The 26,168-nt window shown below is 38.1% G+C and overlaps 7 protein-coding genes and 1 long non-coding RNA gene across 15 annotated transcripts; 3 read left to right on the forward strand and 5 right to left on the reverse strand.

Annotated features, from left to right (window-relative positions):
- The first annotated feature begins 80 nt into the window (after nucleotides 1-80).
- On the forward strand, nucleotides 81-1,546 carry GstE13 (Glutathione S transferase E13). Its single transcript, XM_018103686.3, has 4 exons — nucleotides 81-267; nucleotides 328-376; nucleotides 831-892; nucleotides 956-1,546. The coding sequence occupies exons 1-4, from the start codon at nucleotides 170-172 to the stop codon at nucleotides 1,425-1,427; spliced, it is 681 nt and encodes a 226-aa protein (XP_017959175.1). The 5' UTR covers nucleotides 81-169; the 3' UTR covers nucleotides 1,428-1,546.
- LOC108653273 (DENN domain-containing protein 1A) lies at nucleotides 1,456-9,860 on the reverse strand. Of its 3 annotated transcripts, XM_018103633.3 has the most exons (10): nucleotides 9,344-9,860; nucleotides 8,983-9,183; nucleotides 6,492-6,762; nucleotides 6,371-6,424; nucleotides 6,049-6,309; nucleotides 5,520-5,981; nucleotides 4,130-4,162; nucleotides 3,539-4,045; nucleotides 2,650-3,216; nucleotides 1,456-2,388 (listed from the first exon to the last, which is right to left on the reverse strand). In XM_018103633.3, the coding sequence occupies exons 1-10, from the start codon at nucleotides 9,358-9,360 to the stop codon at nucleotides 1,849-1,851; spliced, it is 2,913 nt and encodes a 970-aa protein (XP_017959122.1). In that variant the 5' UTR covers nucleotides 9,361-9,860; the 3' UTR covers nucleotides 1,456-1,848. The 3 variants fall into 3 exon arrangements, with proteins under 3 accessions (XP_017959122.1, XP_017959123.1, XP_017959124.1); XM_018103634.3 differs by lacking the exon at nucleotides 4,130-4,162; XM_018103635.3 differs by lacking the exon at nucleotides 2,650-3,216 and having other exon boundaries at nucleotides 9,344-9,859.
- A 214-nt stretch (nucleotides 9,861-10,074) lies between these two features.
- LOC108652692 (serine protease grass) lies at nucleotides 10,075-12,040 on the reverse strand. 2 transcript variants are annotated; one of them, XM_089261969.1, is made up of 6 exons: nucleotides 11,842-12,040; nucleotides 11,602-11,756; nucleotides 11,325-11,535; nucleotides 11,219-11,261; nucleotides 10,934-11,145; nucleotides 10,075-10,877 (listed from the first exon to the last, which is right to left on the reverse strand). In XM_089261969.1, the coding sequence occupies exons 1-6, from the start codon at nucleotides 11,909-11,911 to the stop codon at nucleotides 10,480-10,482; spliced, it is 1,089 nt and encodes a 362-aa protein (XP_089118095.1). In that variant the 5' UTR covers nucleotides 11,912-12,040; the 3' UTR covers nucleotides 10,075-10,479. The 2 variants fall into 2 exon arrangements, with proteins under 2 accessions (XP_089118095.1, XP_089118096.1); XM_089261970.1 differs by having other exon boundaries at nucleotides 11,602-12,040.
- A 227-nt stretch (nucleotides 12,041-12,267) lies between these two features.
- LOC115565457 (serine protease grass) lies at nucleotides 12,268-13,949 on the reverse strand. Its single transcript, XM_030390635.2, has 6 exons — nucleotides 13,829-13,949; nucleotides 13,587-13,741; nucleotides 13,319-13,529; nucleotides 13,213-13,255; nucleotides 12,928-13,139; nucleotides 12,268-12,864 (listed from the first exon to the last, which is right to left on the reverse strand). The coding sequence occupies exons 1-6, from the start codon at nucleotides 13,896-13,898 to the stop codon at nucleotides 12,470-12,472; spliced, it is 1,086 nt and encodes a 361-aa protein (XP_030246495.2). The 5' UTR covers nucleotides 13,899-13,949; the 3' UTR covers nucleotides 12,268-12,469.
- A 675-nt stretch (nucleotides 13,950-14,624) lies between these two features.
- LOC149090967 (uncharacterized) lies at nucleotides 14,625-21,964 on the forward strand. Its single transcript, XR_016196891.1, has 2 exons — nucleotides 14,625-14,666; nucleotides 21,919-21,964. It is a non-coding gene; the product is annotated as an uncharacterized LOC149090967 (long non-coding RNA).
- Nucleotides 17,106-18,867, reverse strand: LOC108653289 (activating signal cointegrator 1 complex subunit 1). Its single transcript, XM_018103668.3, has 4 exons — nucleotides 18,563-18,867; nucleotides 18,109-18,205; nucleotides 17,772-18,036; nucleotides 17,106-17,706 (listed from the first exon to the last, which is right to left on the reverse strand). Exons 1-4 carry the CDS (start codon nucleotides 18,705-18,707, stop codon nucleotides 17,155-17,157), a joined length of 1,059 nt encoding a protein of 352 aa, XP_017959157.1. The 5' UTR covers nucleotides 18,708-18,867; the 3' UTR covers nucleotides 17,106-17,154.
- LOC108653281 (28S rRNA (uridine-N(3))-methyltransferase) lies at nucleotides 19,104-20,941 on the forward strand. Its single transcript, XM_018103650.3, has 2 exons — nucleotides 19,104-19,957; nucleotides 20,024-20,941. The coding sequence occupies exons 1-2, from the start codon at nucleotides 19,225-19,227 to the stop codon at nucleotides 20,767-20,769; spliced, it is 1,479 nt and encodes a 492-aa protein (XP_017959139.1). The 5' UTR covers nucleotides 19,104-19,224; the 3' UTR covers nucleotides 20,770-20,941.
- LOC108653283 (palmitoyltransferase ZDHHC20-B) lies at nucleotides 20,953-26,075 on the reverse strand. 5 transcript variants are annotated; one of them, XM_089260631.1, is made up of 8 exons: nucleotides 25,280-25,997; nucleotides 25,075-25,196; nucleotides 24,818-24,924; nucleotides 24,199-24,436; nucleotides 23,906-24,071; nucleotides 23,717-23,846; nucleotides 22,826-22,936; nucleotides 20,953-21,463 (listed from the first exon to the last, which is right to left on the reverse strand). In XM_089260631.1, exons 1-8 carry the CDS (start codon nucleotides 25,413-25,415, stop codon nucleotides 21,322-21,324), a joined length of 1,152 nt encoding a protein of 383 aa, XP_089116757.1. In that variant the 5' UTR covers nucleotides 25,416-25,997; the 3' UTR covers nucleotides 20,953-21,321. The 5 variants fall into 5 exon arrangements, with proteins under 5 accessions (XP_089116757.1, XP_017959142.1, XP_089116756.1 ...); XM_089260630.1 differs by lacking the exon at nucleotides 20,953-21,463 and having other exon boundaries at nucleotides 21,722-22,936; nucleotides 25,280-25,863; nucleotides 25,932-26,075; XM_089260632.1 differs by lacking the exon at nucleotides 20,953-21,463 and adding an exon at nucleotides 22,529-22,751.
- Nucleotides 26,076-26,168: the final 93 nt, after the last annotated feature.

A 26,168-nucleotide genomic window follows, 5' to 3' on the forward strand; every position in this document is an offset into this window, starting at 1 on the left:
AACAGCTGATCTGCAAGTGCTGCCACTCATTGGATTTTCAATATGCATCTAGTTGGCAGCACGGCAGCGTAACATTGTCCTTTACAGCACTGCATAAAACATATGTTATTTTGTGTATGTGCATCATTTGCTCGCATTATTTACCTAATTTGTGTGTTTTCATTTGAATATGTCCCCAAAGCCTGTTTTATATTACGCACTCTTCAGTCCTCCAGCTAGGGCCTGTATTCTGACCGCTAAACTAATTGGTTTAGATGTAGAATTGAAGTGAGTGCGAAATAAGCCATATTTCCTTTACCTTCCACTTGAAATCTCTATTATCCACAGAGCCGTTGATTTTTCAAAGAAGGAGCATTTGAGTGAGGAGTTTCTAAAAGTACGTATTCAATTTATTGTACGAGTTCACGCATAATGGACTTTGTTTTCCCCTTCGTATCTAACCTAGTTAACTCTATTAGGTTCGTATGAATAAAAGCATTGATTACCATATAAAGATGACTAGTCGCAATGTTTATTAAATTCCAAAGGATTGGCCACAGAAAGAGTATTTTATTAAAGTTTTTGTTTCGTTTTTATGCATATTTCTAATTACCATTTTAACATAGAAAGGTTATCGTTCACAGACCGTACTACTTTTAATGCATTTTCATCTTAATCTTAATTTGTAAACTGATTACCTATTGCTACAACCGAAATTTAAAAGACTACAGTTTTTAGTTTAGGTTTTCTTTTTGCCAAAAAAAAAAAAATGGTTTGTACTGTATATTGTAATATTTATAATGTTATAGGTTAGTTTTGTTCCATAAATAACTATAATACATATATTACAGCTCAATCCGCAACATCAGATACCCGTTTTCGTAGATACAGATGGCGAAGTGTATGTGGACAGGTATGTCTACATATATGCGTATTTCAAAACATAAATATGTATATTAATATATATTATTTCCAGCCATGCGATCATCTGCTTTATGGTTTCCAAATATGGCAAGACCGATCAACTCTATGCCAAGGATCTTAAGCGTCGCGCACATATAGATCATCGTCTGCACTACGAAAACGGCGTGCTCTTCCAGGTGATCAAGGATATTGTGGCGCGCAATATTTATGGCGGCGAGGCGGAATACAATAAGCGCAGCTTGGAGCTTTGCCAAAATGCGTATGACACATTGGAGCACTTCCTGAAGCAGGGCAGCTTCGTGGTGGGCAACGAATTAAGCGTGGCCGATATATCAATACACACCACGTTGATTACACTGGATCTGCTGCTGCCCGTGGATCGTCAGCGTTACCCTAAAATTGGTGACTGGCTTCAGCGCATGCAACAGCTGCTGCCCGACTACGAGGAAGTGAATTTGAAGGGAGCCAAGGCGCTGCAGCAACGCATAGAAGGCTGCATGGCCGAGCACAAAGCCAAGTCTTAAATTCAATTCAAGTGACAATACATATGATAATTTTGTTTAAATATGTATATACATGTATATTTAAATAGAATTTTTAATCGATTTTTAAAGCTAATTGGATTAAATTCTCGCTATGCTAATGCTTTGTGTGTCTTTTTGATTTGGAAGTCAAATATATTTGTAATTTGTTTTTATCTCTTTTTGAAACAGTTGCTCATAAATTTGTTTTGGTTTTCTAATAAGCCGCTAATAGGTAACAAATTTTTTGTTGTTCTTGTTCTACGTGTCTAGCATAATATTATTTAAGGTTTTTTTTTTTTGTCTGGTATATCATATATCGCCTAGGCCTAGCTATGTATATGTATATATATATAATACAATACGAATCATAAACCTAATCACACTTATTTTGGTATCTTTTCCAGTTAACGTCGCCTTCACTCTAATCAAAGGTCGTCCAGTTGTTCATGCCCTTGCCAGCGCCAGCGCCTGTACCTGCTGTTAAAGCTGATTTGGTGTTGGCACCTGGAGCAGCTGTTGTTTCAGTTGTAGTTAGAGAAAACTGATCCAATCCGTATTTGCGCAACAGTTCGAAATCATCATCCGGCGGCTTGGCAGCATTGTTGCCACTGCGTTGAATTTGTGGTGGAAGTGGGTTCACCACTCGGTTCGTAACAGCTGCAACTGTGGCCATGTGTTTAGGCGCAAAGTAGGGATATAATGGATTATTAACGCTATTGCCGCCCACGACATTGTTGATTACGCTGCTGTTAACACCAGCGGGCAAGGTGCTGGACTTGGACTTGTGATTGCTGCCAAAAGTCTTGCCCAGCGGCGGCAACGGGCGCGCATTCTGATTCAGCGGATCGAAATCCTCCAGATCGAAGCTGGTGTTGTTGCTATCGTCCAGCGATATCAGATCATTCATGCTATCCTGGGGATGTGGTTGAGCGTTGTTGCTGCTGTTACTGCTGCGGGGTGACTGTGAGGGCGAGGTGCACAATGTTTATGGATATAGATTAGTAAGGATAAACTTCTAAAAGCAGGACAATCTACGTGGATTAGTCTACTACAAGGCAAGCGGATTAGTCGCAAAGCTACGAAAGGGCCTGTCCATTAGTCTTGGACTTGGTTAAGATAGTTTCGGGTCAGCTGGATGTGTTAGTATGAGATGTGAGGGGGGTGTAATACCACAACCAGGACGTTTCTTAGCTTTAAGTATACGCGCTGCTGTGTGTTGTACCTCTCTCTTGGAACGCGGTGTTGGTATGGGCGCTGAATCAGAACTCTGGGGCGATGATACATTTAGCTGCGAAAATCGTGAAGCGGCCGTCACAAAGGAGGCGCAGGAAGAACTAGACGATGCCGAAGCTGAAGAGGTGTTCGAGCTGCGCATCGAATTATTTTGCTCATCCTGCCAGCAATTGCGCTCCAGACGATTGATGCCAGCGCTGACAGCAGCCGCTGTGGCTGCCACCACAGCATGGGCACTGCATTGACGTCGCGGTGGTATAGGAGGCGACTGCACATCTGGTGGATTATCGAAGCTCGAGTCTGTGCTGGCCAGCGCACGTGCCTTAGTGGGCGTTGAAGTATGCCTAGGAGGCTTCATGTTGCTGATTGGATATGGGTTGCTGATGCTGCTCTTGCTCTTGTTGTTGTTTCCATTGCTGATGCTCGAATTGGCCGCATATGGATGATTGTAGTAGGAGGCAGGCTGTGATGCTGGCAGCGTTGGTGGCGGTGGGCGCGCCGGCGGTGCTCCATTACGTAAACGCGTGCTGTGTTGTTGCTCAGCGTTGGGCTTTAGCTGCGTGTCGAAGTTGGCGTTTGGCATTTGGCGATGGCATTGCAAGTTTGTGAAGTATTGGTGTTTGGTGCAAGTTTCAAGATGAGGCAGACAGGCGATAATAAACAGACAGACAGACGAGACGAGACAACACAAGACAACACATCACAACACAACAAACACATGAAAAAGGCAATGAAAAGAATGAACATAAATAACTTATTGGTGACATAACAGCAACTTCAACGAGAATAATGAGAGATAGAACAATAAAGCGTTAAGCGACACGTCGACGCTATAGCAGCTGCAGCCGTCTCTCGTATTCACGCACTAGACTACTTACGCTTCGGTCAACGGCGGGCGTTTTGAACAGCGGATGATTCTGCAGCTCCTGCGACAAATTCATCTCTGATGAGCAGATCGAGCTTGCCGAGCTAACAGCAGGAGACGCACCAACAAGATGATCAAAATGAGCATTATTCGGCGCACCCAACGCATGGCCATTCGCAGGTATGTGGCTGCTCGAACTGGACATAGCCAGCGGCACAGGAGCGCGTCGCTGCTGCTGTGGCAACTGCAGCATTGGCTGCTGCTGCTCGCGCGCTGCGCTGCCATTCAAATTTATCTCACGCTCCAGGCGTTTGCTGCACACTGGCGAACTTGGCGCCGAACGATGCGTGACTTTGCGTCCGTAACCACTTAGGCTATTGACACTTCCGTCCGGACGATCCGAGTGCTGGGGCGAGCTTAGACCGAAATGGAATTGATGATTAGGATTTTGATTGTGGCCGCTGCCGTTATCACGCCATTTTTTGTATGCGGTCTTAACACCACGCGAGCTTTCCTTCACCTTGAAGTAAAGAGAAATCAATAAACATAAAACTTCTGCTCGAATCTTAAGCATACGCATGATTTTAATAAAGCTACCACTCACCGATTTAACAGCAGACTTAACAGCTGGATTAGTCTGCAAAAGTGATTCGCATTTGGTGATATTACAGAATTGATTTAGATATATATATGAGTATATAGAGGATCAATCAAACCCCGGAACGAGCATTAAGCACAGAAGCACAAACGTGAGTTCCAAGCCGCATAGCATATATGAAAGACAACGCACAAATATTAAATGACACATATATAAAAGTGTTTGTATATAATATATATATGTATATGAATAGCAATATAAATTACAATCTAACTACTATTAAATACTAATTGTTAAGATGGCAATGATGATATACTGTCGAATATAATGCAATGAGGCTTGAAAAAATGTTATTTTTACTAATTTCATGTTTCAATTTATGGTTAAACATTTATTTTTTAAAGGTTAGTAAAGTGTGCATATAGCTTTCGGCTTTTGATAGTTTTTTTTTGGGAATATGTGCGTACCCAATTATATAAGTAAATATATTGACTCGTTATAATGGCAAAAGCTTTCAATACTAAAAGTATATTTGCTTCATATGTAAATATCTAGATAACTGTTGATTGCAGTTATTGTAGCTGCTAAGCAGCTGAACATAGTTTTTTCTGTTAAGCATTTATAAAATTATGGTGCACTGCTACAGACATTTATTAGCTCTGTCTGTTAGGCTACTGTAAAGCCGCTCTTGCTTTAAACAAAATTTAACAAGTACTTAAATATGAAAAGTTTAAGAAAACAAATACAAATGTTACAATAACTTTGTGTTACACAATAAAAAAGTATTTTAGTTTTGCCAAAAAAACAAGGATTAAGTGCAATTGTTGGTTAAAAGAGAAATAGAGATAGAGAGGATAGTAAATCAATAGAACTAACATTTGCTTGGTTTTTGTGGAAAAGGTGTTTTGAGTGTGTTTTTTATATTTTTTTTATTGTGTTTGTGGAAATTCTATTCGTATTTTGGTGGTGGGCGGTGGCAACCAGTCTAAAATTTGCTCTTGGTAAAGACTCGCGAAACACTGCGCTTTCCCAAATAATACTGTGAAATAAATTAAATTAAATTAAAATAATATTGTTGAGCAGAATATACGAACAAAAATTGACGGAAAAAATCAAGAATAATCTTAAAATTACGGAACAACATTTAGAGCGGGAAATTGTAGTGGGACAGCGCAGAGGGCTCAATCCATGTAATATGTTTCCAAACCAAAACATTATAAATAAAAAAATACATCAAACAACAATAGGCCCCAAGAATGTCGCACAACTAAATGTAGGAAATGGTTGGATATGTAAATTGTATTGCACTATGATGAGTAGGGGTTAAGGCAACTGAGCTAACAGCCATGGAGCTAGGGTTAGCACAATAAGATCGCGTGTCTTTCGCGAAGCTTACCTTGTCCTTGACATGCTTTAGAAAGACATAGTTCCGACCGCGTTTCTTCATCTTCTCGGCATATCGAACTGTTTCCCGTTCGAATTCATCGGAGAAACCCAAGCCGCTGTTTAGCATTTTGAGTCGATCGTCAATGAACTGGGCGAAGATTTGTAGCTCCATCATTTTGGTGAGAAACGGACGCAGGTGGGCGGGTCGAGATTCAATGAACTTTTCGCGATTGAACGTCTTGCAGGTGTCGTGAAATTCAACAGCATCCCGATAGCCACCAATCAGTTGTACCAAAGCGCCGAGAAAGATTTTGGAAACGCGATCCCCGATATGGTCCTGAGTGTGGCTTAAATATTTCTTAAGTTGCGACACTATCTCTGCAGGCAGTGCGCGGACATCATCAAAGGGGCTCTCCAACAGATTCGTATCACAGTTTAAAATCACAACTTCCCCGAGCTCATCGGCAGAAACCTGAAATAGAACAAGTAATTGAAATACATATGTATTTAAGAAATAATACATTTATCGTATTAGTTACAGTTTCGAGTACTGGCTTTGGCACACCAATTAAATATGGCATAGGTGCACCCAAATAATCCTTAAACTCCCAGGGCAACACAGGTATGAATATATGCTGCCAGACCATGGGATAGAGGAATGCATTGGCCGCCTGTATGCACGAGGATAGCCGATCCAAATGACTCGATGTGAATATAATGCGACGTTCCGCGAGCATAGCAGCAAACACACTTATCATCTCCTTAGGATCCACAAAGTTGTAATAGAGATTTAGATTGTGCTGCACAAGATGGAGTAAATTAATTTCATATATTTTGTAAATTAATATAATTTATGCTTACATTTTCTGGTATGCTGGGTAATTGAAATGGTAAAGGCCGTTCAAACGTAAAATGCTGTGGAAGAATTACATGTATTTATGAAGTAGAATATACATATGTATGTTCAATTCCAGATACTCACGCTTTGCCCGCTGTTATAGTACACAGTTAGATTTCCACCCGCATCTGGAACGCCTCTGTTGTATGCCTCCGATAGGAAGGTGCGAAACTCATTTAGATCGGTGCGTTTTAGATCCGCTAACACAGTTAATAGCTTTAGGAAGGGATCATGCCAGGGCAGATAGGTGATCAGCACCATCGCTGTTTCCGTTTTCGGATCGTGTCGACAAAACCCAAAACGCCATTTCGAATCGGCAGTGGTATGCACAAAAGAATAGGACTGTACAGAACCCCTATATAAATGTGAAATAATCATTATTAGAAATTGATTATGATTGTGAGTTGAATGTTTATATACATGGAATAGTTATATAATCGAAATTTAAATGAGCAAAAAGTGAAGCCCATATGTATTATATGTATTATAAAAGCACATCTCCCTCGATCACTCTGTTCTCTTCAAATATTCATACTTATTTTCTACATTATAAGATTCGGTCGTACGTATAACATGCTTATTATGGCATATCCGTTCGGCTATGCCATCAACTCAAGTGACCTTGACAGCAACAAGCAACAGTAGTCGTCGTTTCTCCAGAAACGCTTCATCGCACCTATACATACACTGCTAAGTGGAGCTTTTCGAATGACTAATGCCTGGCTGGATCGTGTCTGCGACCACTTCTTATTTAGCGTTGCCTCTTAACCCAAATTAAAAGCCTTTGGAAAATATAACAGCTTTTAAAAAGGCACAAAAAAAGAAACATTATGCGTTTCATATGTATTAGAATAGTGTCTGTAATATATCTTTGTAAATATTTTGAGTTAATATAGGATTGTGTTAAGTGGCGTTTCCTTTTGTTGCTCTTTGCCTTTGTCTCGTTGTGTGACATTTTGTGTACATTGACGATTATGAACTTGCAACACATACTTACATACATACATATAAGTACATATGTGAGTATGTGTATGTATGTGAATAAAAGCACGACAACAGTTATTCGCAGTAAGCTCCGTTTTCAATGCGACGCCGCTTGGCCTCCAGTTTTTTTGCTTTTCAGCTCTTTCACATTTCACAGCCGATTTCGTGCTGTTGGTTTTTATTGAAGGCGTTGGATTACGTGAAATCGTTAGATGCGAGCATTATTTAATAAAATATGCTAAACAGGCGCAAGCGACAAAATCGCAACTGCAAAAATGACAACGAAACTAGCATCTATCTCGCTTCCACTCAAGCTGTACATGTCGGTGCATTGACTTTGGTGATAACTGTTAATTACAATAACGATAGTCAGCCGAAAAGAGACAGAGAGAGTGACCGGGAGAGAAAACGAAATTTAATGAATTAAGAGACTGCTGGAGGCTGTAATTGCTGTTGTTGTTGGCTTCATGTACATACATACATATGTACATACGTGCCCTAACTGTGTTTAGCGTATGTACATATATATGAATGTGCCGTTTTCTGTTTGGTTTTTTTTTTTTTTTTTTTTTTTTTTTTTTTTGGAGATCTTTGCTTTGTGCTAATGTCTATAATTATTATTAATTTTACTTTAAAGCCATTTCAGCAAACAAAAAATCATAGGTCTAGCGTTTGGCGCGCTATCCCAAATTGTATTTATCAGTGTGTATATATTACCGTGCGATAATAATAGTAAGCAAAAGGCTGGGCGAGCAGTAAAGACAACAGACAACAGTAAAGACAACTTGTTGCCCATTCTTAAGGCAGCTGCAAATATGAAACCAGAAATGTTTTCAGCGTGACTAACGAAAAGACAATTGACGCATACACATACACATATCTGTAGATACAATATAGCTGATATAGCGAGGAAATACTTGCTATAAAAACAACAAGCGTAATGTGCGAAAACGAACTGCGTTCAACGTAATCCGAATGAAATAATTCATCAATACACCATACAAACTGGCGCGCATATGTAAGTAAACAAACCGACAGAAAAACTATACAACAGGTTATACAATTCATGGACAAACTTGAAGTGGACGCTGCTGCTGCTGCTGCTATCGCTGTCATGACTCATCATGCCACCTAGTGCAGCCAACATCATTTTTTTATGGTCAAATGGGGGTTTTTATGGTTCGATTTCAGTAAGATTTTGGCTATTGGAAGATCTGCTAACTATTCATTTAACAAATTTGTTCAATCCCTATCTATAAACATACATACATATGTATATAGTATGTCTAAGTATATTTATATATACTCTAAATTGATCAAAACTTTTGAACTGTTGCAGAACTCTTTCATCTAATACAATTAACTCAATCTGCTTTTAATGAAACATTCATATACATACATATGTATGTACATTGTATAACAAGAATCGCATAGACTTTCGTCCCACCAAAAGTAGTTCTGCAAAAAGCGAGCATCACTGTCTGTGGTCATTCATCCATTCAGACAGCAAATATCAGTCAGAACATCATTGTTCTTTATTCTACATATTATTGCACATTAATGTGCTACAAATTATCAGTTACACACGCACCTTATGAGATCGCAGGGAAACGCAAATGATGGGATGCCGTTAAGCACCTCCTTATCGCGAAAGCCCTCCGGGAAGCTTTCAATAATGACACCAGCGGGCGTTGCGGCTGCTCCTCCACCTCCACGATTAACACTGCCACGATCGATGCCGCGTGTGGGCTTTACTTCGCACCAAAACTCAAAGAGTTTCTTTACGTCGCTTCTGCCAAATTGACAATAATTGTTTGGTATGTATCAATAATAGTATAAGAGATAATGAACTAATTTCACTGAAGTGGCTGCGTTCAGTCATCCAAGCATTACGCCCACTGCACATTTTATTTTTCCAGATGTAATTCTCTGAGAGCGAACACAATACTTACTTAATACGTGAACCCATCTGAAGATTTTTCTCAATTTTGCTACTTCTAACACATATTTTATACAATTTAATCTACGGATTTTTGTTGTGATTCTTTGTGGCTTTTTGTATACATATATTAAGTTTTTATTTGATTTGTAATGTCAACAGCAGCACAGCCCGCATAAATATTCACAGTCGGCTGCTCACTGTGACTTTTCCCTTCTCTTCTTTCTCTTTTGCTTTGACGAATCACGGATTGGTTTCGCGACGTCATTGAATCATATCATTCATTATTTTTCTCCGACTATTGCGTTCGCGATTTTTCCAATTCTTCGAAAAGCACCGCACATTTTATTCTGTGCGTTTGATTTTTCCCAATATTTACTGATCAATTTGGCACACTTATTTTAATGCGAAATAGTTGGAACAAAAACACTTTTAAAGACAAAAACACCAACAAAAAACTAACACATTAACGCAGACACAACCGACTCCGACAGCAGTTGCACTTGTACTCGATGCTCGTATTTCATACTCGATACCCGTTTAGTCAGCTGCACACTGCAGTGTTACTCTTGGTATTTTTTTTGCCGATACCGATTAACATTTCCTTACAACTTTAAGGCTTGACAATATATTTTAATTGTTAAAAGCATTCACAATTATCCGATAATAGCTACAGCTTTGTCTTTCCTATCGGCGCACATTTTATAATTTTTTAAATATTATTGGATGAAAAAATATTTAAATTTAGAGCTAATTGCTCATTTAACATATATGTATATCTTGGTCACATATATTTGGTACAATAATATCGGCGATCCAGTGAATATAGCTGGCAACATTTGTACATACCGAAGAATCACTATCTTTGCAAAGTGATATGCCATAAGTAACTATAACAAACTGTAGGAATATTAATGCTGTTGTAATATAATCATCACTCTTATTGTGTTATTGTGCTCTAATAAGTTTAATCTGCTTATGGAAGATAAGGTTAATGCCGAAACTTAAAATGACGATGTTCATTTCAACTATATGTCTCTATATTTTGATTACCATATACATATGTATGCATGTATGTATAGTTCAATACATACATATGTATGTATAGAAAGCTACATACATACATATGTATGTATAGAAAGCTACATGCTACTTCTTTTGGACAATATGATCGGCAATCCAGTGAATATAGCTGGCAACATTTGTATAAACGGCGGGCTCGCCATTGGCGCATTGTGTGGCACCATTGCTTACTATTCCAAATTGCACAAATTTTTGAACATTTTTATACAGGTCAGACAACAAAAATAAGGGTCCGCCAGAATCACCTTTGCAAGAGTCTTTGCCAGGGCCACCAGCGCACAACTGGGATGATGTAGTGTTTCGGCAATCTTTGCGAGGCTTTTGAGTGATGTGAGTCTCTAACATAACATCAGAGAAGTATGCAGTTTCCGTTTCTCCCCAACCAGTTACAAGAAACTCTTCCTCATTTTCGGCCAACTCCTGCAGTGTATCGTTTAGCGGCAAGCATATTGGCCGAATATTATCTATTTTAAGTAACGGGAATTGTCAAACATTTAATAATTTTTATTTAAAAACTTACTTTTCAGTTTTCCATTACTGTCCCTGACCACTTTTTCGGATAGTTTGATCAATGCTATATCATTAAGACCAGTATGTTGCGAGAAATTCTCGTGCTTAATAATCTCATCAATTTTTATGTCCTCAACTGGTGGTGCGCACACATATTTTCCTTTTAGTATGCCGCAGTCAGTTTCATTCGATATTTTGTACTCCCCCAAACGTACAAATTGTCTATAGAATATAGACAATATATTGCTCATGAATACATAGACACATGTACGTAAAATAAATAGGCATTACTTACGGCTTGCCTTCGTTGAAGCAATGCGCAGCGGTTAACACGAACCCTAGGTTGTTTAAAATAAAAATCCAAAGATATAAATAAATCTTCAAATAAGGGAGTTACTTACGTTCCGTTATTAAGGTGCCCGCACATCTAAAGCGTTCGACGTTATTTTCCCTAAACATTAGTAAAGCCATCCAGGGTCTGGATAATATACTCAATTCGTGGCCACCATAAGTTTTCGGCTCGCTGTAGTGGTCACCACAGATCTGCCCGTCTAAAATTTGCATGCCCTCGCTCATTTCCTGGCAGCAAACAAATTTCTCTGGTTGAGGAGTCTTTTGCAATTGTAAGTTTATTAACAATCAATTTATTGTAAAAAAAATTAATGTATGTATGTGTACCTTGACATCTTGACATTTTGAATCCGAATAGTACATTACATCAGCTAATGATGCAGTTTTTTTACTCATTCTAATGATGATATTAAAGATCTTTGGACAGCTGCGTATCGGAACACATCCTCCGGATAATCCATCGCGTCTTTTGCAGGATTCATCTTCATAAATTATATATTATTATATATATTATATAATAACCAAATTCTACTGTATACTATATATATAAATTGATTATATGCTTACACTTTTCAGCTTTAGAAAATACGACAACAGACACCACGTATAACAAGAAACGGAATCTAGTTAAGTTCATTGCGAATGTAAGCACAAGGCACTACTGAACTTCTGTCCCTAGTGGTGTGCATTTTATGTATTTATGTACATATATATATTCAGCAAGTGTATGCCGAATTATACGATATATATGCTATATTACTTATCAATCCGAATTTCAACAGAAAGCGAATCACACACATGCACACATAAATGCCGTACATATACATACACTTTACACTTGCTGCTACCACCGAAATCATCGTGCACCATGTTTACTCTATAGTTGCGATTGTTACTCATGCGCTGAAAGGTATTTAGTTTAAACACTAATCATAGTTAGTGTTATAACAAACTGTAGAAATCATTAAAGCTGTTGTAATATAATTATCACTCTTATTGTGTTATTGTGCTCTAATAAGTTTATTCTACTTAAGGAAGATATAAAATGAGTGCGACGCCAAGGTTAGTGCTGAAACTTAAAATGACGATGTTCATTTCAACTATATGTCTTTATATGTATAGTATATGTATATATATGTATATGTATAGTTCCATACATATGTATGTATGTATATGTATAGAAAGCTACATGCTACTAATTATGGGCAATATTATCGGCAATCCAGTGAATATAGCTGGCAACATTTGTATAAACGGCGGGTTCGCCATTGGCGCAATGTGTGGCACCATAGCTTACTATTCCCAATTGCACAAATCTTTGAAGATTTTTATACATGTCAGTCAACAAAAATAAGGGACCGCCAGAATCGCCACTGCAAGAGTCAAAGCCCAAGTCACCAGCGCACAACTGGGATGATGAAATGTTTCGGCAATCTTTGCGAGTCTTTTTATTGATGTTAGTCTCTAACATAACATCAGAAAAGTTTGCAGTTTCCATTTTTCCCCAACCAGTTACAAGAAACTCTTCCTCATTTTCGGCCAACTCCTGCAGTGTATCGTTTAGCGGCAAGCATATTGGCCGAATATTATCTATTTTAAGTAACGGGAATAACTAATTGTCAAACATTTAATAATTTTTATTTAAAAACTTACTTTTCAGTTTTCCATTCTCGTCCCTGACTACTTCCTTGGATAGTTTGATCAATGCTATATCATTAAGGCCAGTAAACTTCGAGAAATTCTCGTGCTTAATAACCTTATCAATTTTTATGTCCTCAACTGGTGGTGCGCACTCATACTTTCCTTTTACTATGCCGCAGTCTGTTTCATTCGATATTTTGTATTCCCCCAAACGTACAAATTGTCTATAGAATAATGTGTTGCTCATTAATACATAGACACATATAAATGTATGTATAATATATAGGCATCACTTACGGGTCACCTTCGTTGAAGCAATGCGCAGCGGTTAACACGAACCCTAGGTTGTTTAAATTAAAAATCTAAAGATATCAATAAATCGTTATATATGGGAGTTACTTACGTTCCGTTATTAAGGTGCCACCACATTTAAAACGTTCGACGTTGCCTTCCCTAAACATTAGTAAAGCCATCCAGGGCCTGGATAATATACTCAATTCGTGGCCACCATAAGTTTTCGGCTCGCTGTAGAGGTAACCACAGATCTGCGCGTCTAAAATTTGCATGCCCTCGCTCATTTCCTGGCAGCAAACTAATTTCCCTGGTCGACGGGACTTGCAATTTTAAGTTTATTAACAATCAATTTATTGTAAAAATTTATGTATGTGTACCTTGACATCTTGACATGCTGAATTCAAATAGTACATTACATCAGCTGATGATGCAGTTTTTTTACTCATTCTAATGATGATATTAAAGATCTTTGGACAGCTGCGTATCGGAACACATCCTCCGGATAATCCATCGCGTCTTTTGCAGGATTCATCTTCATAAATCCATTATATAATAATTAAATACATATATATACATTAGAATTTGGTTATATATATATATAAATTGATTATATGCTTACACTTTTCAGCTTTAGAAAATACGACAAAAAACACCACGTATAACACGACACTGAATCTAGCTAAGTTCATTGCGAACGGAAGCACAAGGCGCTACTGAACTTCTGTCCCTAGTGGTGCACTTTTTATGTACATATGTATGCCGAATTATACTATGTATATACATATATATATATATATATATATATATGTATATACATATATGCTATATGACTTATCAATACGAATGTGAACAGAAAGCGAAACACACATATGCACACATAAATGCTCTTTGATAACATTTCCACAAACAATTAAAATATTTAAATAAATATTTCTTAGAACTGAAGAAATGGAATTTGAAAAGATCTTTAGACATCTCTGCCAATTTCTAGCCTTGTAAAGACTGCGCTAGTCAGCTAGGCGCACAAATCCGAAATCGGACATACCGCATAATATTCTGCCAGATGCAGATGGCAGGGTATATACGCAGAACAGCGATAAACGGTGGCCCGACTGCAATTCTCGGAACTCAGTAAAAGACTTCGGCAGTCGTCGAAATATTTTTATAAAAAATATAATAATTTATAAATAAATGTATATTCCATTGAATGTCTCATTCATACAAGTAATTGATAAATAGAGCCGAATATCCTCACTCCAAGATATTTGGCATGATTCGCCTGCGGCACTGGGTTTCCCTCCCAGAGCTCGGCTGGCGGCGTTCTCCGCCTCAGCGTGTAGCAAACATTGACGGATTTGCTTCCGTTGATGGAAATGTTCCATCGCCTTGCCCAGTCCGCAAATTTTATCGAAATTTTTTTTTTTTTTTTTTTTTTTTTTTTTTTTTTTTTTGTTGAAGTCATAAGGGGTTTATCAATAACCCCTTTGTGAGCTTATTATCTGTTCATTCATTAGGGCGCGCCGGCAACTTACGTTGCTGTCGTAATTTACAAATATTTACAATAAATATTTACAACACATACAATAACACAGTGATGTCAATGATGATATGTCAACTCCTGTTGACCGTCATCCGGGGCGATCGGAGAATCAGGTCCCTTGGATGTCTCCTTTTAAGCCTCCTAGGAGTTCTGTTCCCTATGAGCATTTTTGCTAGCCTGTTTTTGTGCCGCTTCAATCTGTCATTGTACCGGCTAGAGTGCTGATTAATCGCATCAAAGACAGTGGCGAGTTTCAGGTCTCTGTGCAGTATGTTGTTTCGTACAAACCACTCGCAGCCGGTAATCAATCTCATGATTTTATTCTGGGTGGCCTGTATTCGATGAATTCGGCTATCACAAGCCAGCCCCCAGATTTGGCACCCATATTTCCATATTGGCGCAATGATCTGTTTATAAACTGTCACCTTATTGGTGAGTGACAATTTACTGCGCGAGCAGAGAAGCCAAAAATGCTTCTTCACTGCCGCACGTAAGCGCATTGTAATCGCCGTTACGTGCTTGGAAAAGGGTAGCCTGCGATCCAGTATCACTCCAAGATATTTGGCATCATTCGCCTGCGGCACTGGGTTTCCCTCCAAGAGCACGGCTGGCGGCGTTCTCCGCCTCAGCGTGTAGCAAACATTGACGGATTTGCTTCCGTTGATGGCAATGTTTCACCGCCTTGCCCAGTCCGCAAATTTGATCGCAAAATCTTGGATGCCATCCGCTGCATCGTACTCACAACGGGACCTGTATGTGATGCATACGTCATCTGCGAAGGTGGCCAGCATTGATGCTCCATATAGGCTGCTATCAGGCTGTGGCATGTCGTGGCTGTACAGGCAGTAAAGCAGAGGGCCAAGAACACTACCCTGTGGTACACCAGCTGCCACATCGCGCTCTGTGGATATCGCCGTATGGCGATTTACAATGCTGCCCTCTAGAGTATGCAATGGAAATTCACTTTTCGACATCTCATCACAAAAGTATGCAACAGTTGTATATCAAATTTCTGTAGCTACTCCCGCTGCCCTAGGGATTATGCAATAAAAACACATTTTTGACATTCCAGCACAAAATTATGCAACATATTTTATTATCATTCATGCATTTAGCAAAGTTCACAACCAACAAATAAAACTGTGGCATACTTTTTTGCTGATATATCGAAAAGTGCATTTCCATTGCATACTCTAGAGGGCAGCAACGTTTGATTTTCAACAGCATTCCGGCTGCCACACTCGATCGAACGCCTGGGCAGTTTGCGATTTGACGCAAAGCTCGATTTTACAGGACCCATATGCGTCTATAGTTGGATTTAGCGCAAATTACCCTATCGCGAATTCAAGAATTCTTTAAATTTACAAAGCTGCCCTCTAGAGTATGCAATGGAAATGCACTTTTCGACATCTCATCACAAAAGTATGCAACAGTTTTATATCAAATTTCTGTAGCTACTCCCGCTGCCCTCGGGAATATGCAATAAAAACACATTTTTGACATTTCAGCACAAATTTATGCAACATATTTTATTATCATTCATGCATTTAGCAAAGTTCACAACCAACAAATAAAACTGTGGCATACTTTTTTGCTGTGAAATCGAAAAGTGCATTTCCATTGCATACTCTAGAGGGCAGCACTGTAAATTTAAGGAAATCTTTCTATTTTTTTTACTACGAGCACCCTTTTTAATGTTCTCTGAGCTGTGCACCGAGCAGATTCTCATGCAGAAAGAATAATAAATACAATAGGCCAGCAATAGTCTGCAAAATAAAAATACAAACTACAAAATGAAAACACAGTTATTTTAATTTTCATATATTTTCTTTATTTAACGCCTTTTGGGAAAATATAAATACAATTTGTATATAAAAACTAGTTTTTAATATATTAAAGACTTAAATATATATAATTAATGATTTTTTACAGACTTCTAAACATCTTACATTTTGTAGAAGCGTTGCATACTTTTGGGGCTGCAAGAAAATATATTTTTTTTTTATTTTACTTAAGCAGCTTGCTGCTCATTTCTGTTCGCCTGGTATTCGAGCAGCATTTCACTCAAAATTTGCCCACCACAGTAACATTTTTAAACCTCCTCTCAAAAAAAAAGCGCGTTTTGTTTATGAATATTTCAAACTTGAGCAGAAATTAGCGCCTTGTGCTTATTTCTAGAAGCTCAATTGCCAAATCATTTTGGTTTTTTTTTTCAATTCAATTTGATTTTTTTATTCATTTCTATAAGTTTATAGAAAATACAAAACTTAATATATATTTATAATAAAGTAAAGTGTGAATAAAAACAATTATAATGGACATCTTAAACCTGTTTATTCAATTCTTTACATTTATATTTAATCTATTGGGTGCAGACCAAGGTTTTGAAATTGAACGAATATTGCTTAAAATTTTAATGTGCTCGATATTTTATAGAAATCATCCACATCCCTGGACGAATTGAGCACACACATATGTACTTCGTTGCATTGAGCAGTTCCGAAGTCAAAATCGCCAAAGCGTTTAAGGATATCGCGTGCATCAAAACAGTTTCGATCATTTTTGTTTAATTTCTCCTTGCGATAGCGAGCGTTAAGCACTGTCATATGTAACTTGATGCTATCTCTTTCTATGTTGTCAATTGCACAAAGCCCAGTGCTTTGGAAATGCTTCAAGCACTTGTCGGCAAACTCTTGTAGGCCCGGTGACTCTACATGAGCGTAGAGCACTGTGGTGGAGCTGGGATCATCGTTCATTATTTCAAGGCCTTTAATTTTCATTTCAAATGGTGTGCGTAGATCCGTTAGCCATTGTCGACATGCATTTAACTCAGTGATAGCTTTTTGGCGTTCAGCATCATCAAGCAGCACATAAACGCCTAAAGTGAGATGTATACAACGTTCTGATATGAATAGGTCTTCATCGATGCCTGGCAGTTGGGCATCTAAAATGCTTTTCTGAAGAGATATACAAATCGATTAAACATTTATTTTATATTTATGTATATATAGTCAACATTTACCTTTAGCTCATTGAAACGTTTCTGGACTTCGCCAGTATTTAATGGAGCAGCCAGAAAATGTGTTGGTTTCATTCGCTTGCGTAGAGAATCAACGAGCAGCCGAATTTTCCGAAGTGCAGCACAAACATTTTTTCGATCATTGGATTGAATGATTAGGTCATTGGACGAATCATTCTGACGTGGTACATAGATTTCTGTATGACTTTCTGTTTCAATGCGACGCTTGGTGGATCCTTTGAATCCAATCAAACCCCCATAGAAAGATCTGAAGGCGTTATTTAGATATTATTCATTTATCATAAATTATTATAAGCTTAAATGTTAACGGAGTACTCACTTGGGGACATGAAGTGCCAGTTTGTAGTTGCCATTGGACAGCTGCTCAATGTTACATTCCGCAATATCTTCCTCGTAATCATCATCGGCATACAGATCTACATAATAGAAGGCTAAATTATTCTGACAGACAACACAAATACAGTGGACCCTTGGCTAACGAACACAATTCATTCCAGCATTTAACTGAAACAACTAACTGGCACCTAAATTGTATGCAAAATATTGCCAACAAATGCTAATCAAAGTACAACACTATAATGGGTTGTCGGGGTTCCCCCTAATTTCATTGTTTAACACAGATAGAAAATTTAAGTACATATAATGTTTTCAAAGTTTTCTTTGGTAGTTATATGAAACAATGTTCGTTAAGCGAAACTTATTTTCCCAAGAAAATGTGTTCCTTATGCGAAATGTTCATTAAAAGAGAATTCCACTGTAATTCATTTTATTACCTGGCTCTTCGTAGCCCTTTGAAATTTTCTCATTGGCGGCGTTCCACTTGCTGCTACCACCGAAATCGTCGTGCACCATGTTTACTCGATAGTTGCGATTGTTACTCATGCGCTGAGTGGGAGGAGCCAAAACATTGCGACTCATTTTATTTGCAAAATTTTTCAGTCGTAATTTTCACGTTTACGGTGTGAAAATAATATTTCAACTTTGCCAGTGATGTGCTTCATTGACAATTGGTATTTAGTTTAAATGACATTTGAGCAGGGCTGCCATGCTTTCCGTTTTTACACATAATTAATCTTCTTGGCGCCAAGCCTTCAGCTGTTGTTTTGATAAATGATACTGATGATACAAAATAATGTATTACGCAAAAAAACAGTTCCGTTATTTTAATTTTAATTAAAGGTCTTTTGCGACTTCACATTTCCCGTCTTTTCACATGAACATCAACGTTAGCGCACAACTTCCGACGATGTGACGTCACACTTTAAAGATAACAGGCCAGTTTTATTTCTTACAATCGATATACATAACATAAAAACTCAGCTGCACTCGATAAATGCTTGGGACTTGAACTAGTTCACACGTGCAACTGAATAATAATATTGTTTTTAATGCTATTCGGAATAAGCTGAGATATTTTCATCTGTACGCTTTTAAGATGTCCGCGACAACAGCGATTAGTCGCAATAATAAAACCACAGAGCCACATAAATCATGGAAAAAAATCAATGAGGAACGCAAGGCGCTCAAACGTCAACGAAAACAAGACAAAGCTCTCAAAAATCTAAAGAGAGTTCAAGAGCTCGCTGCATCTGATGTCAATGAAACAGCAAATGGAAAAGCAGCAGTCAAACCAAATCCATCAACTGTGAGCATTGCCGTTCCCGGTTCCATATTGGAAAATGCGCAATCCGCGGAACTACGTGCCTATGTGGCTGGCCAAATAGCGCGAGCTGCCTGTATATTTCGCGTCAATGAGGTGATTGTGTTTGACGATGTGGGTGTAGCAACTGCCCGTGAAACAAAGCGTATCTATGAACAGGATGGTGCGGACAACAATGGGAATGGAGCAGTTAAAGCGACAAGCACAGTACGAAGCAGCTCATTGCAATTGGCCCGAATTCTACAATATTTGGAGTGTCCACAATATCTGCGTAAATACTTCTTTCCCCTGCACAAAGATCTGAAGTACTCTGGTCTGCTTAATCCACTTGATACACCGCATCATCTACGACAGCAAAGCAAATTTCGTTATCGAGAGGGCGTCGTTTGCGACAAACAGGCAAAAGAGGGCCACAGCTATGCGAATGTGGGACTGCTAAATGATGTGCTGATCGACAAGGCATTGGAGCCCGGTGTGCGGGTGACTGTGAAAATGGAGCCACCAAGTGGTAGGTATCAGAGGTTTCTACAACTTATTTCTAAATCAATAGAAATATTTTTGTTTTTTCATTTAGATGCGAGTCGGAAACAGCGTGGCACTTTGGTAAGTCCGGATGAACCGCGGCGGGAGACGGGCGTCTATTGGGGCTACCAGGTACGCATTGCACATTCGCTCTCGGAAATCTTTACAAAATCACCTTATGATGGTGGCTATGATGTGACGGTGGGAACTTCAGATCGTGGCACTAGCGTTCAGAATGTTCCCAATCAATCCATTGGCTACAATCACGCACTCATTGTATTTGGCGGTCTGCAGGGTCTCGAGGAGGCCCTAGCCAATGACGAGAAGCTGACCGTCGATGATCCTCAGCTGCTCTTCGACCACTACATAAATGTGCTGCCTAAGCAAGGCTCACGCACTATACGCACTGAAGAGGCACTGCTGATAGCGATGGCGGCTCTACAAGAGAAGCTGCAACCACAGCAGGCGGACGTTGAGTGCGATTTAAGAGATTTACTGCCACGCAGTGAAGACACTGGGGTTACAATGGCTCGCGATGTCCTTGTAAGCAAGAAAAAGAAAAAAAAACTTGTGGAGAATACGGAACCCAATGAAGTACAACCGGCAGTAATAGCAACTAAACTCAATCCCACGCCAGCAGTACCAATGCGTCCTAATCCATTTAACGATCACAAAATAGCCGAAGTAGTACCGGAATCTATCAGCATGGAAGCAGATTTCGAGGTGGTGCCGGCTTCAGCAGGACTTGCAGCAGCAATGAATGAGAATCAGAATGATGATTTAAGCCGTTTCGATTAAGTTAAGTTCACACTAAGTTTTCATTTTTGCTCATTTTTAATTGTGTTAACTATATTGTACTGCTTCAATTATAGATGTATATATAAAAGATATTGCGATGTTATGGTGTAACGCCGTATCTTATCTACAAAAACACAAACTTAATCTATGAATATAAATCTGTTAAGGACTATTCGCTTTACATTCTCATAACTTTCATTTGTTCAACAGTATATTTATACAATTCTAGTACACGATTCTAGGTGTCGGATCTTGTGTGGCAGCGCTCGATTTATGCTAAGAAGCAACTATATAGGCAATCTAATAGGCTTTTTTCAGTCACTTGCACTATCAAACATAAGACACGAAAGTATATATTGATAACAATGGTGCACGATCATCTTTCAACTTATTACCAACTAGTACAAAATCTATTATATATATATATGTTTATATTCCTATAGACTAGATTAACGTGCAGCCAACAGGGGCTGTGCTGAATGTATATACACTTCACGATATATATTATAACTATATATAATATGTAGCAACATTATCGCTGCTTATTATTAGCTATGGAATGATGGAGTCCTGAAATCGCGCCTCTGGCAAGAAGTCCTCCTCCAGCTCGATGCGCGTATCGCTATGATAGCCCAGCAGTGATTCCGTATCCTCCTCTAGATGTCGTATGGGATAGCTAATGCCATCGCCGAAGCTACGATATATATATGTATGTTGATGCGAATCGGGGAATTGATTCACAGAGTGCAAAACAAATAGAAATCAAATGGAATATAATTTACAATAAAATATTTAATAGTTTACTATGTGAATTTGTGTCTGTGTGTATGCTTGTTTATTTTTGTGTTGTTCGAGTTTAAGGGATGATATGTATTGAATGTTGCAGTGCAATTAAAGTGCAAGTGTATGCAAGATAGAATATAGAAGTCTCAAATGATGAAAAAGATTGAAGTATTTTTTATAAAAATGAAATATATATTTGTCATCCAGCCAGCGCGCGTACAAAAACGTGTATATCTATTTATATATAAATGCTATAAAAAATTAACATTAGTAATCTAGCAAAATTATAAATCAAAATGTATAACTATTAATACAAATTAATATTAATAAAAGCATCCAAATGCGATCAAGTTTAAAATTCATTAGGTATTCTTTTTTTTTTTTTTTTTTTTTTTTTTTTTTTTTTTTTCTTTTGCTTAAAGTGAGCTGTGTATGTACGTATATCCTAACTAATAGCGATATTGTTCCTTTTTTATGAGTTTTAGTATTCATGAAATCTTTAGTCTTTTTATAACAATTAGACCACTTACTATGATTTACTTTAACAAAATAACAACATTCAATTAATGATACTTTTTTAAAAATTGCCCAAATATTTTCAAAATTATTATCTTCATATATATTTATATACGCTCTGATTTTTATTAGCCCAAATGTCTTATTGCACAAATTAAAAATAAATTGCTTTGGGCATATATTTCATAATACATACATACATATATATATATATATATGCGATTGATGTGTTTGGTTATCAAGGCAACTGGGCATACGGTGCTATAGGTAGTAAGAGTTGTTAACATGATATCCCATCGAAACCCATTCATAAGACTTACGAGTATATATTCAATACACACACACACGCACACACACACATGCTTTCAGACATACTTATACACGCACACACTGTAGCAGCTAGCATCGCATTACATCAAATGGGAAAACTTGCTACTTGAATTGATTTGCATTTCACACAATTCGATCGTCAGCTATCGCAGTTGGATGACCATTCAGCTGAAAATGATCCTTGGGAACTACTTGATCGCCGATCATATCGACGACATGATTGTTGAGGGTTGGCGCTGTCTTCGTCGTTCCTGCGGCTGCGGCTGCGGCTGCATCTGCTGTTTGTTCTATGTTGACAGTGACTTGACTAGACGGTATTAGTGGATGGTTGTTGCTAGATGATTGGACGTTGTCTAGCTCCAGATGAGGTTGGTGATTATTGAGTGGAATTGCGTCAATCAACTTATCTGTGTGGTCGGCATCTAACCTGTTGCTGGTTGCTGCCCCTGCTGCCGTCCTGCCCATAGCCTCGTACCGTTGGGCATTCCCATTGCCAAATTGATCAGTGGAGGTCACGAAGTATAATCCATCGCCCTTACTAATTGAGGTTTTAGTTTTCGTGTTTTTCCAAATTTGTGAATAAGCAAAAGTATTTGGTATTTGTTAACAGAGTTTGATTGAAAATTGTGGCGATTGTTGTTTTTGTGGATAATTGCAATTTTGTTGTTGTTGTTGCTGTTGCTCTTTGTTAGATAAATAAATTTGCAATTTATACAATTTGATTGATATATACATAAATTGTACAGTATATCGAATGTGTTTGTTGTATTTAGTAAGCATTTGTTAGCATCAGCTTTTTAAATAATTAGTTACAGATCTATGTTAGTTTATTTTACGCACTAGAGACCTAACTAGAGCTGGTTGTAACACAAAATGTAAACAAATTATAGCTAGAATTATCGCAAGCGGATAATGTTCATTATCCGTTGATTAAACACTAAACATTAAATTAGGTCAATTTTAGTAGGACTTTTGATAATTGCTTACAGCTATATTATGTATCAAAGGACTCTTCGTAACATTTGTACCTTGCAACATTTGCTTTTTGTTCAAGCTTTAAAAATTATTTTCTTAAACTAATAAGAAGAATTTTGTTGCAAAAATGTAATTAATTTAATATTTAGTGTATGGGAGTGCAAGTACTAATAAAAAAAGGGTTTTATTTCGCAAGAGGTGATAAATTAATAAGAGAAGCATAAATTGACAATAGGCAATGATTTTCAAAATAAACAAAACACACACACAAAAACAACAAAGCGTAATTGCATCGAATATATATAAATATATATCGATTATATATGTACATATAATGACATACCTGGTAAATATTGGCAAGAACCAATACTGCCATTTGTCACCAAATACCTCGCAGAAATTGGCAAAACGTCCCAAATTATATCCATTCTTGTCCGGTCCACCAACGCGAAAGATGGGAGCACGAAATGCCTCTAAAATTACAAATCAAATCAATATGATATAATACATAGGCATATTTCACAGATATTACCCAGTGTGGTGCGGTTGACGAGCACCAGATAGATGTGGTATCCAAATAGGCTCACCAAGCTAATGGCAAACATGATCGATATGAAGAATAGAAAGAGTATGTGAAAGCGTCCCATGCCGCTGCCACCTGGCTGGCCCTGTGCCGAGACAGCAAGACCATTTTCATTCTTAACAATTTTTCAAATTTAATATATATGTGTATCAACATGTATAATCGCATTCGTCAACAAACAAGTATATCCAGCTAGGATTTAAGGAAGCATGCACACAGCTTCAGCTATGGTCTCGACTTACCTGGACGAACATTATGAAGTCGTTAAGTGTGGTGCACGCCACGTACAGGCAATAGATCAGCGCATAGCCCAAAAATAGGACGAAAAACTTGTAATTGGAAAAGTTGACGCAATTGTTCACCCATGGACAATGATGATCCATTTTCAGCACACAGCAACTGCATACGCTGCAATGATGCGATCGATCCGGCTTGATGATCTTGCACTTCTCACAGAATCTAACAGAGCCATTGATTGTTCTGAATGTATATGGTTAAATAAGAGTGGAATACATATAGTATTTGTTGTATATGCACGCTGTATAGGCGCTTAAAGCCTAGCCTATTCTATATATAATATAATTCAAGCTAAATAATATAATTCCCTATGATTGCTAAATGTAAGCTTTTTATTTGCCGACTGACTAAACTGCCTAACAGCACTAGCAGCTTACATTTAGCAATCATAGGGTTTTATATTATTTAGCTTCACGCAGAAACAGTTGTTTGTATCTCAAATTGCTTTTAGTTTTTTTAGCTCTTTCGAAAACAATTAACTTGTAGAATTAGAGCATTTTAGTTTGACTAAAATGCGATTATATTTAAAATTTAGGCACAGCTGTTTTAGTATGATTTCCTTACCGATTCGTAACCGGCAAATTGCGCGCAAAATTGTTTAGAATGCGCTTTTGAGTCTCTTGATTATCGGCCCGGAATAGCTGAGTCACTTCTTCATCCGGTATGCGCCACTGAAATAGAAGATATTTTCATATATACTATTTCGATGTTTACACTGTGAAAACATGAAAACGAAACTTGCATGCCCTTAATTATCACAGCCTTATCAGCATGTGAATCATACAAGTGCACGCCTATGTGTTTGTGTGTGCTAGGTTTACCTGATCCGGCACGCGGCCCACTGGCGTGTTAATAGTTTGCCAATAGGACCAAAGGAATAATATAAGAGCGATGTGATAAAAAAACAGCAGAAATATCTTCGCAACACCATTCTCGGTTTTCACTGTATTTAGGGCGCCAAAGGGAGAGAGAGAGAGTAAGAGTGTATCGTTTACGTTCTCCGTGTGCGATATTTTGGTTACTCACGAACACATAGCTCCACCACATAGGCATAGTAGGACCACGCGATCACGCCGAATATGAATAAAACGGGTATCCACTTGAAGACGGACAAGCAACAATTACAGGGAGATTTCCTTCGACGATTGTCATCATTGCCCATTGTTCCGAATAGGGGGCACGGCTCTGCCTGTATCTGTGAGTGTGTTTGTATGTATGTTTGTATGTCTGTATGAATGTCTGTGTTTGTTGGCGGCACCACCGCTGTCGTAGCCAGCTCCAAGCTCTTTTAGATTTCCTGTTATGTTATATTGTGAGACGGGCAGTTCGTTCGATGTTTGTTTCTTCGTTGCTTCGTTAATCACAGTCAGTTGATTGTCACAAACAAGAGACGAACACACATTGGAGCTGGGTTGCGCTTTCCTTTTCGTTATTTGTTTGCTGCTTTTTTTTTTTTTTTTGTATACACAGACACTATTGCTGATTGTTTTTTCTCTTTCAGCTGGGGCAAGTGAAAGTGATTGAAACTAGCTTGTAGCCATGTTCTATATTGCTTTTAGTTAGTTTAAAGCCATCGCCTGCTGGTAAGAGAGACAACCTTCAGCAGCGTGCTAGAGCGAATATACAAGTATTGCACAGTTTAGAAATACAAATATATTTATCTGAACCGATGGGTCACTTCAAGAATGGTTTGTGGTGAAGAGTGATGTGCAAATATGCATGCGAAGTTGATAATATATCGATATGTCAAATTGGAAGCCAAAAAATAATTTGTAATATTTTTGGCAATTAAAGGGAGACAAAAATTTTTGAGCTAGAGTTACTTTGCTTTGATTATTACATCTGTATGCGAGAAGCATGCATCTAAAATGTGAAAATAATAAGTTAAGATCGAATGAAAGATATCGAACCTGTT

Source organism: Drosophila navojoa, chromosome 5 (assembly GCF_054131105.1).
Source record: "Drosophila navojoa isolate 15081-1374.11 chromosome 5, UAZ_NAV_1.0, whole genome shotgun sequence".
In the NCBI taxonomy this organism is placed as follows: Eukaryota; Metazoa; Arthropoda; class Insecta; order Diptera; family Drosophilidae; genus Drosophila; species Drosophila navojoa.